General features: G+C 38.7%; 1 protein-coding gene across 1 annotated transcript; it reads left to right on the top strand.

The window, feature by feature from the left end:
• The first annotated feature begins 3,072 nt into the window (after positions 1 to 3,072).
• C10H1orf146 (chromosome 10 C1orf146 homolog) lies at positions 3,073 to 11,570 on the top strand. Its single transcript, XM_009807792.1, has 5 exons — positions 3,073 to 3,141; positions 5,117 to 5,210; positions 6,338 to 6,506; positions 9,322 to 9,400; positions 11,451 to 11,570. Exons 1-5 carry the CDS (start codon positions 3,073 to 3,075, stop codon positions 11,568 to 11,570), a joined length of 531 nt encoding a protein of 176 aa, XP_009806094.1.
• Positions 11,571 to 11,716: the final 146 nt, after the last annotated feature.

Raw genomic sequence — 11,716 nt, 5'->3', positions numbered from 1 at the left:
AATACAACAACTGGATTCAAAATACTGACAGGAAGCAGTTCCTGTTAAGGTTTTGATTTTTTGTCATTGTCCCACGCTTATCCGTCATTGTACTTTGATGCCTCTCAAGTGGGTACTTTGAGGTGGGGGGTGTCCAACTTCATTTACAATAAATAGCTATAGGGGAAAAAGGCATCTGCTGGTATCCCAGGAGCCTAAATCCAGTGTTTAAATTTCTCTGTAATTTTTTTTTTAAATGTAGTAATTTATCCTTTCTTTTATGTACCATACATTTTGTAACAGTATTACACTGAAGGAAACAAAAATCTACTCACCTGTTAAAGATACTTACATCGTGAGTCATTTTTTTAATCCATTTTATTCCCTCATTATTTTTTCTCCATCTGAATTGTTGTAACTCAATTAATACATGTACGTATTAGACATATTCCAAAATATGAATTCAGATACACTATAGTTTTCTAGATCAAGCATAACCACCACAACAAACCAGTTCCTACTCTTTACCGCTGGGATTTCTCTAGTACTGAAACACAAATTCATTCATAGTGTGCATGAATTCAAACTTCACATCGGCAGATGTCAGCGGGATCATCAATCCTCATCGTAAAATTGCCTTATTATTTTACAATTGTATTTTAAAATAATTCCTGGTGTTCTTAACTCCCTGATTTTTGTATGCAGTCATATCATGTGGCTCCACTGTGTTACACGAAATGGCTTCACAGTTTGTTGGTCCTGTCACAGCTCTCCACAACACTGCAGCCGGGATACCTCATACATCTGTTATTTTCCTTTAATTTGCTGACTTTCACATTTATACTCCACAGAAATTTAAAAATTCAGTATTAGAAATATTTGACTTACTGTCAAAAGTAGCATGACAGTTCCATACCCTTGCAGTGAGGGGTAACTGTAACTCGGGTGCATTTGACCAACAGAAGTAGGAAATCAGATGTGAATCCACTTCTTCTTTGTCTGAAACAAAAAGAAGAATCATCTTTAAACCACTACGATGTCTAATTATTTCTAAGCAAGCCAGACAATTTGCTATTTAAATGTATCATTTTTAATATATAAATGAGGTCACTTTCTTCTATTTTAAAATGCTCTAAAAAGAGTTTAAAAAGGAAAAGCTTTTACTACAGTCTCAGCTTTTCAGTAGAAATACTGGTTTCAGTAGACAGGCATGAGTCTAAATTCACATACTGGGTGGAGACTAGAGCTGGAAATCAATGCTCTTTTTCAGTACTTTTAATGACTGTATGCTCCAGCTCTTCTTTACCATATAAAAGGAGTACTGTTTCCTCTTATATGATTAAAAAAGAAACTCAAACATTCTCAGTACTTTTCTTTCACTGAAAGGGGTGCTGATTCTTGCTCTCACATTTTTGTACTGCATAATTTCTATATTTAGAATATCATAGAAAATAACTTGGAATCTTCTTCCCTAGAAACAGCTGCAGAACTAGCTGTCCATTAAAAACACTCCCTCAAGATTTTTTGCTATGCAAAAGTAGTCTTATTACCATTATTGTTTATTACATCCACTTGTTCTGCCTCGTGTCCTTCCACGTTTTTGTCCTGTCAGTCCTTTTCATCATCTAAAAATGTCACCACACAATCTATACTTGTGCAGCAGCAGTCTCTCAGGCCAACACCAAGTTTCTGGAAGACTTTTATGGGGACACTTACAAGATGATATAGGGCTTTCAGCAGCGGCCCAGCAGAAGCCGGTCCCGGACGCTGCAGGGCCACGCGAAGCAGCAGACAGGAGTCGAGTGGGCCAGAGGAAAGGCAGCGGGCTTCGGCGCTTCCTCACTTCCCACCAAGGCCTGAGTAACTTTCTTAGCAGGAAGTTATGTGCACTTCATCTGGCAGTTGGGAGCTTTTGTTTGCCATCTCTTAATTCCTCAGACCTGTGAGGCAAGGTTGGTTTCAGCTGCCGCACGTCCCCGTTTTGAGCAGCGCGGTTCCTCCTGAGGGTGGCGGGAAGGAGACGGGGCCCCCGGAGGCGGGGAGTCCGAGGACGGACCTGCTCCATGCTCTGCAGCGCCGCTTGATGCCGGAGGGCTCCGCGCCTAGCTGCGAGGCGGAGAGACGCCGCGGCACCGCAGGTGGCACCAGGCGGGACGGCCGCCCGGCGGGGGCCTGCCCTGAGGGCGGGAAGCGCGGGGCGGGCGGTCGCTGCCCCCCGCCGCCAGCGCCAGGGCTCCCGCTGCCCCGTCTTGCGGCCGGCCCCGCAGGGCTACGGGGATTGCATTTTAACGCCTTGCCAGGTTTTTAAAATGAGGAGAGGCCCGACTGAAATATATATTGGGAACCAACTGGCACAAAGGTTTCGTGGAAACCAGTTCTCCCGGCCGCCGGCGCGGCACACAGTGCCGCCGTGCCCCGGGCGGGCACCGCCGGGACGTGAGGCGAGGCGAGGCGAGGCGCGGCGAGGCGCGGCCTCCAGGCTGCCTCACGCTCCTGCCAGGGAGCTTCAGTGTCCCCAGCTGCACCCCATCAGCCTTACTGAAACAGGAACGCCTGCCAGGCTGGATATCCAGGAACGTTTTCAGAAGAGTGAAATGCAAACGTACATGAAAAAAGCCAGTGCTCAGGCCCACAGCATGGTGGGCTGCTCCAGGCTGGGCAGGAGGCCCGGGGCAGTCTTCCCAAAAGTATCTTAGTGTAAAAGGTGCACAGTGACAAACGTGCCCTCTGAAAATAGCGCAAATATTCCTTAGTCATTTTAAGTGCTTTCAGGAATCTTTTTCTGAAGTCATTTATTCACTATGCTGCTCTCCCTGTTACAGCTTATAGAGGGAGCCCTCTCAGATGCAGATTCTTTAAAGCCATTTAGGTATCTAATTGCCATCTTAAATTAGTTCAGTGATACCGGGCATCTGTGTACATTTTGGAGAACTGGGTAGTGCCCTGGTTTTTAATCAGATCTTTAATGGATTCGTATGCCTTAAACATTTTACCTCTTTAGTTGGCAGGTAATATTTATCATCTTTCCTTTCCCAAGCTTTTCAGAAGGTGGCAGCTGAGATTTCACTGCAGAGCCATTAAACCCTTGAAAAAATGACAGAAAGTGGTGGGCAGGAACAGTCAAGATGGATAACAACAGTTATTATGAGTACAGCTCTGCAGGTACAATACCAATTGTCAAGAGCAACATCTGACTCACTAAGAAACGCTGAAAGAAGCATTTCCTGTATTCTATATGTGGAAATGTTTTATGCAATGTCAATTAATATAGTTTTTTGAGGATAAAACAGTGACATTAGTCTGAAGTTGCTTCTACTATAGTACTGGTTCTTTTCTCTGTGTGGGTGTTTTTTCTCCTAGCTACTTCTGTAGTATTCTTGCCACCTACTATTCTGAGTTATACTGCTTTAGGATTGTGCTCCTGACTCATCATTTTTGTACTGCACTGATGCAGCTTTCAATTAGCACTATGAATAATTCCATCAGAAATGTTTTTAATAATTTCTGAATTTAACCCTAAACACTTTATTTTCTACTGTACAGTATCAACATTGGGGTAGACTGTTACTCAGTAAGTGTACCATTCAGTTTCAAATAGTGACTCTTGGCGATACTGATGTATGTTTCTATCTGTTAATATCAGAAGCCTGCACTGTGTTCCTCAGTAAAGTGAAAGGGTATGTCAAGGAGCTGATAATTAGTTCCCACAGCTGAGACCAATTTCATGCCAGCTGGAGAGAATTGAGAGGCAGGAGAGCTTTGATTCACAAGCAAGGATATCTTATGCTAGCTTGGCTGACAAGGTTATCACCCCATCTCTGCTGTATAAATGGGTAAATGGTGTTGAAGTAATTTCTGAATCACCTCAGTTTAAAGCCTGTCCTTATTTGCCTGCTTGTCTTGGAATGACAGCCTGTAAACTGTTCCAGTTTGGGAACTGCTTCAAGAGCAACTTTGCATCGCAATACAGTGAGAGGTATTGGAGGGCAGTGATCTCATCAGCTATTCCAGCATAACTCACTCCTATTAATAAGAGCCCCAGCTCTATTCAAAACTGCTGCTGTCGGTAAGGACTCCCAGTGAGCAAAGATATGGAAATAGCTGAATACAAATCTAAGATGGCTTTTCTTTTGCAAAGGCATTGCTTTGTATCAGTTCTGGTTATGAGTGTTCTCTTTTCCCTGTGCATCTGTCTTTTTCTTACAGCTGTTATTTAAAATATTTGTGCATTAAGTAATTCACTGTGAGCAGTGGCTTTGAAGCAGAGTTTTTCCAAAATTGTAGTTATACCTCATAAGCAGCTGTCATTGAGTGTTCCCTTTCCAGACCAATTGGAAGCGTAACATTTTTTGTTACTGTCTCCTTCAGAGTTTGTTTGCTATCATGACTTTATTTTGTACTGGTCCGCTAAATGTCGACACTTCCCTATATAGGCAGGTTGGCTACATTTTAAATGGGTAGGTTAAAGAACTTGTTATTAGCTAACAAGAATTCAGAGATTTAATCTTTAAAATGTGTGTGTTTGAGCAGCTTCTGTAGAACATATTGCAGAAATGCTTTTTGCAGGCTGAAAAATGTATCCAAACCCACTCCATTCTGTAGATGATTATGTTGCATACTGCTATGTCCTAGTTTTCCTGAGTGGATTGCATTGTGTCAAAAAGCTTTGAAGAAAATCACGTCCCATACAGATTTTCTGAACTATCTTCCAAATGAAATGCTGACATCTGTGAAAATAATGCAGCCTAATTAACCGGAGTCATATAAACACACTACTGCATGTTCCTCACTTCTGCAAATCCTCCTTTAGCACATCGTACAAAAATAGACTGTAAAATGTTTGAGCTTCTTTATGTATTATGCAAGAGTTTCCTGTGGCAAACTGAATGTATACATACAAAATTGTCATTCAATGTTCTATAACTTCCAATGCAAATATTTCATAATGTCATTAACTGAAAAAGTTTATTTAACATTTTATTACTTTTTTATTGCAAGTGGAATAAAAGATATTTTTTAAACAACAATGCTAAAGTTCTATCTATAATGGTTCAGACAATGCTTTAAGAATATTTCTGTCTGTCTAACTTGTTGGCTGAAAACATATTTTAAAAATAACCTTTTAAAACTTATTTAGAATCATGAAATTTCTACAATTCTACAGAGGCAACAACACCGAGTTCGATATTCAGAATCAGTGGAAATTGGATCCGTGATTTTTTCTCTTTCTGGTACGGTATTCTGAAGTTTATGTTTTTAAGCTCATAAGCTGTAGTGAGGTGCAAGATCAGGCCCTGTTGTAGGCTACACTAAACTGAATAAAAGCTGCCTTGTTGGAATGTCATGCAATAGTGGAAGGAGCTGTGCTGTGATTGCACATAAATCAGAGGGTGGAGCAGCGAACTTTGACAATGAAACATTTTCATTGTTTTTTACTTTTTTTAGATGTCTTGTGGAACAGCTACATTAGATTTGGGGATCATCAGCTGAACTGTTTAGTAAATTCTTGTTATAACTGAGCAAACATGTTAAGTGCCACTAACATGCAAGACAGCCATGAAGATTTTTAGTATTCGTGGCTGTAAAGACAAGAGTGAACCAAGACCCTTGGCTTTAATCTTCCAAGTTGAGTTTGCAGACCTGGTGGTAGCAGAGGATTTAGGGCAAGGATTCTTTGAGCAGGTTTGATTAGGAAATCACTGAAACTGCAAACATGAAATATCTATCCTTCCTTTTTAGAGCAGAAGATGCTTTAGACAGGTAGATGAGATCCTTAAGCTGAAGCTTTCCTGAACTAAAAAGATTAACAAGGCACACATTAGCCTAGTCTTCCGTATCCCGAATTGTTAAGCCTCCTAAACTTCAGCCTTCTTAACATTCCCTTTCAGAATAACTTAGTTGACAGGGTTATAATTTCATTTTTCATGATAGACAGTTTAGCTTACTTTTAAGATGTTACAGGTGTGTTTATCCCATTTAGAAATGGGACTTGCAGAGCTCTTCAATCAGTCTTTGCATTTGCCCTAAATTCATTCCATTATTGCAGTTGCTTGTTCCTGAAGCATGTGCTTTCAGAGGCATTTAGATGTCTGTACTTTTGAGTGGATTGAACAGTTGGGTTTCTTTGATGTTATGGTCAAAAATAACCTCTGAGTTATTTGTAGTTTTATCTTAAAAATACTAGCCATCACTGGCCAATTCTCATGATTGCATTTCACTGTCAAGATGTGTAAATAAATTCACGTGTTTTGTTCCATTGCCTTTTAAACTAGCGTTTGAATTCTGCTTCCTGGTTTGTGGTGAGAACTTAATCATGTTACTGCCATGACATATACATTTATATCAATTTCTTCAATAGGTGTTGCATTTATACTGTCAGACGCTCAGGACTTGCTTATGACAGAGGAAGAACAGTTTTTCAAAAGAATTCAGAAGTTCATAAACATTCATCGGAACAGTTTTTTGGTTTTGTCAGCTGCTCTTCATGGACCAGAAGAATGGAATGTCATGTTCAGGATTCAGAGAAGGTATGATTTCAACATCAAACCAAAATTTTTATTGCTAAGAAGAAATGAAGTAACAGTCCTAGATTAGGGAATGTTAATTTAGGAATTATTTTCAGGAATATGAATTTTATTTTGCTAATGCACTGGAAAATTATTTAAGCATATATTTATTAATGGTGAATCTGACATGTCATAGGTAACAAAAGGGGATGTTCCTCAAAACATAGCAAACAACATCCCTTTCAATCACTTTAGGGCTATGTAATATAATTACTTTTAAAGTTTTCTCTTGAACTGGAAAATTAGGCAATTTTCTTAGCTCTGTCAGCATCTTTTCATGGTCATTTTCAAAATGGAACAGGCAAGTTTCCTTTGTGAGAGGAGACTTCATTGTAAAGTACAGATTCTTTATCAGCTTTTACTTGGAACAGTGTCTGTTATACAGAGCTGAAATCATCAAAATAATCAATGTTATTTTACACCAAAAGTATAAAACTGGACAATAGAACTGGTTTGTTTCAAACTTTATCTGTGATTTCTAATGAAGCCTGAAAACTTGCATGTTTCAGTACGTACCTGCTGACAACAGTTATCAGATTGTGCTCCATACTTGTAGTCAAAACTATTTCCTGGTAGGTGCAGTAGCCCTAACTGCAGTTGATTTTCACTCTTGACATCAAAGAAGTGACTATTCTAATGGAGTCTTTGATCTTTACCTCCTTGAAACTAGCATCAGTCTTGTTAAATCCTGGGCACACTGCCAAATGTTGATGAGTAGCAGAGTATATGGGATGAAATGTAGGAAATCTATTACCCATTTGTGAAAATTCCATAAATTTTCATGAGAGGTCTTAAAAGCTCTGCCACCATTCAGCAAGAACATGTTATTCAGCTGATGGCAATGCTAATTCTCAGTCTACTTTGTGGTGATGTGCAACGGATTTTGTACACGTTGATCACTAACAAATGTGATGTTTTGAAACTGTATTCCATTTGGCAGGTCAGTAATTTTATTCAAATAAAAATAATAGTTTTGTCATTGCAAGCCATACCAAATTGATGTTGACGAGGCACAATTATATTTTAGATGCATGTACTTCGTTACTACCTGGCAGCCTGGAGTTCTGCTATGGTCTGTAAATCACGGACTGAGCTATTGCATTGGTGGGGTTGCAACTTGTGCCGTATTCTCTCAAACTACCCAGTCACTTGCTGGATTTGTTAAAAAACAAAAGTCCCCTGCTATTTTCAGGTCTTCCTGTATTACTGTTTCTATGGTTTTGTTGCAATTGGGAAGAATAATTTTTGTTTATTATTAACAAGAATATTATAGGATTGTTGTTCAACACCATGAACACTTTATGCAGGGTTGTGTATATCATGGAGTAAGGGGAAGAAAAAGCAATCTTTATCATCACAGCTCAAATGAGCATTCCACTAATATCCTCAGTAAATCCATATGGTAATTTTTAAACACCTTGGAGAAAAGACTAGCCTTGTGTTCTAATGGCCAGGAGCCTGCCTGTTGATCAAACTAGTAAAATACAAACTAAATTTAGACTTGCTGCAGTTGGAAGCAAAATTATTGATAGAAACAGGATTTTCATGGCCTTAGGTAAGTACATGTAATTGGTTTTTTGTTGCATTTTGTTCATTCATACTTCACTTAGCCCATTGATAGTATTAGCAAAGTTGCATCTATTTATTTCCCTAATCCCCTAAAAGTAAATCAAACCACAGTTTCTGCATCAGATTTTGGCAAAAGTCAACAGTGACCTGAGTACCTATTCTTAGGGAAGGACACTGCCTATAACATTTATTTTTGCTAATTAAAAGAATGGGCAGCCAAGTTCAGATCAGGTACCTAACCAGTGTGGGCCTTACTGTGAATGAGTCCAAGTCATCAAACAGATTGAGGGGAAGAACAGATGGTAGTCACACCAGGAGGTCCCGGGGAGTATACAACTGAGCAGCTGGGCACTTTGTTTGGATTACATTTTTGATTATTTAAAATTCCTCATTCTTTATTGTTAAGTCCCTACCACGTTTTAGCTCTACAACAGAAAAACAGCAGCAATGCTAACTTTGTTGTCACTGTTACAACACAGCGAAGATACAAGTCTTAAGGAAAGGCTCTGTGCTTGCCTAAGCTTTGATCTCTCCCTCTTCCATGACTGCATTGAATAATAACTGATGCTAGTATTTTATATCTTCAGGTTCCATTCTCAAGAATGAATGCATATGAATAACATTATTTATAGAAAGTGAATGAATTTTAGGTTAAATTATTTGAATTAACAAGTCTTTACATTAAATTCTTAGCAGAGTTATTCCATTATCTTAATAGCATCTGACATAGATTGCTATATTTAGATAGTACACTACAATGACTTAGTTAAAATTCTGAAGTCTTTTTAGCACAGTGTTTTTAGATACTTTCCTGTGTTCTTCCAAATCCATAAAAAAAACCAAACATTTTTTTACTGGCACTGAGAACAGACACTCTTCAACAATATAGCAGAAGAGGGTTTAGTTCTCTCTGAATATACACATGCTGAAGTGTTGATTGACTGATTGTCAGAGAGCCCTAGAAAAAGAAATGAGCCCTTCCAAATCCCACCTAAATAAGTGGTACAGAAATGGCACAGATGGCTATACAAACAGCATGAACTCTCCAGTTGCCTTTAAAGATAAAAGCAATCTTCTATGTACTTGTGGTGAAGGCACACTCAGAAGTTGTCTACATCATGTGGGAGTGCTTTTTGAATTCTATGGTATAACAACCGAAATGTGCATTCTAAAAGTAACCTTAACATTAATTTATTTTGATGTGCAGATTCCTGGGCAGTAATTTACGTATAATACCAGTTCATAATACTGCTGAAACTGTTAAGTTAATGCTAACTATAGCTAAGGTAAGTCTGGTTGCATATACTTAAAAATATTCTTCAGAAGTATATTAGCCATGGAAAGCCAAGAACTACAAAATATTTATTTTTCCTTAATGAACTTTTTGGGTCATATTGACCACAATCCATGTAATACATTGAGGTAGAACCATTACTCTGATGCTTTAGCTGAGTCTTTAAATTATTGTTAAAGGTAACTTTAAAAGATAAATTAGATATTTAAGAGCTAATTCAGCTCTTATTTACCACTGTTAAGTAAAGGTGTCTTCACTTCAATTTACTAGTGCAGAACCAGCATGAGATATAAATATGTAATCACAGAATCACAGAATCACAGAATCAGTACGGTTGGAAAAGACCTATAAGATCATCGAGTCCAACCTGAAAAAAAAAAGAAAAAAAAAAAAAAAAACCCAACACCAAAAAAACCCACCAAAAAAAAAAAAACCACCACAAAACCCACGCCACACAACAACAATAACAATAACAAGCCACAACCCACCCAACACCACACAGCACCATGTCCATCAAGCTACATCCCACAATGCCACATCCACACGCTCCTTGAATACCTCCAGGGAGGGTGACTCTACCACCTCCCTGGGCAGCCTATTCCAGTGTTTCACCACTCTCTCAGTAAAGAACTTTTTCCTAATGTCTAGCCTGAACCTCCCCTGTCGCAACTTGAGGCCATTTCCTCTAGTCCTGTCACTAGTCACTTGGGAGAAGAGACCAACACCCACCTCTCTGCAACCCCCTTTCAGGTAGTTGTAGAGAGCGATAAGGTCTCCCCTCAGCCTCCTCTTCTCCAGGCTAAACAACCCCAGCTCCCTCAGCCGCTCCTCATAAGACTTGTGTTCCAGACCCCTCACCAGCTTCGTCGCCCTTCTCTGGACACGCTCCAGCACCTCAATGTCCTTCTTGTAGTGAGGGGCCCAAAACTGAACACAGTATTCGAGGTGCGGCCTCACCAGAGCCGAGTACTCATTATGAAGTCTAATGACTTCAACTTAAAGTAAAAATGCCAATCTGAAAACGCTAGTTACTTGTGGATTTTTAATGATGCACATACACAGATAAGTTACACTCATTAAGCTGTAGAAATAATATACTAGTATGTGCAACATATCCTGCATGCATCAACACATTATTAATTAAATCTATTTACTGAACCTCTTTAAAGAACATTTTTCTATGAAAATTCTAATTTAGATACTAACTTTAACAGTACTAGCAGCATCCCATGTACCGAAAATAAAAAGAGAAGGTTGAATGATATGTTAGGAATCAAATATGAATTTATACTTTATCCTTTGCTGAAGTGGGCATCTCAAAATAATAAGCATTAACCTATTCAGAGTATTTGTCATTTTAAAAGTGTATAAGCTACATCTCACTTACTATATGGCAAAAGCTGTTAAATACTTATTACAAATGTTGAACATTGTACTTAAACTTTTTACGGAATCTACTGATGTCTGGCCCAGTCTCTTAATACAGCAGTAATCTTAAAAGCTTTTAGGTTAATGCTGATCCTATAAACTTGAATTTGCTTTTCTACTTGTTCAGAATGTTTACACCAGTTTTCAACAAAAAAGCCCCATAAGCAGTGCTGATAGTATATACCACAAAATCTATTGGTTGCCATTACATTATTTCTTACTGATGCAGTACAAAGCCAGTTCAATGAGCTCATCTTTTGCCAGCGAATCCCTAACTGGTATAGGGCCTAAAAAATGAACTTTTTTTGCCCCAGGTTAACAGACATGGCCAAGGGAACAATACCATCCAATTAATCCTGAGCTACCATACCCAACTTCTGTTGAAATACTACCCAGATAATCAGACGCAATGCTGGCAGGACTGGTCTTGCACCTGAAGGGATACATCAAATCACCTCTGTGTACATCATTCCTGAATATCTACTTCAGAAAACATGATTCAAATTTCACTGCTGAGTAATTTTACATTTGTACTATTTGAAAAATAAGATGTTGAATATTCTATTACCTAAGAGTTACTGTGTCCTACTCATAATATTTTTCTTTCCTCTAAGGTAACTTCTAAGCCACAAGCAGATGATATTCGTTACAAAATGGCAATGACAAAAGCCCAAATAATAGAAAACAGTCCCGTTTGGAAGATGCTTCAGGAGTACCAGCTGCATTGTAATTAATTTACTATTTGGGGTTTTTATTCATAAATAGACTGGCTACATTTTAAACAAAATATAGAATGTTCTTAAGAATACAGTTACATTTCAAAAGGCTGTATATACAACTTATGCATTTGGAATAAAAACTTACATTAAATAACTATACA

This window comes from Gavia stellata, chromosome 10 (genome assembly GCF_030936135.1).
Source record: "Gavia stellata isolate bGavSte3 chromosome 10, bGavSte3.hap2, whole genome shotgun sequence".
In the NCBI taxonomy this organism is placed as follows: domain Eukaryota; kingdom Metazoa; phylum Chordata; class Aves; order Gaviiformes; family Gaviidae; genus Gavia; species Gavia stellata.
The sequence above is the reverse complement of the archived record's forward strand: the minus strand, read 5'-3'. Positions and strand labels throughout refer to the sequence as shown.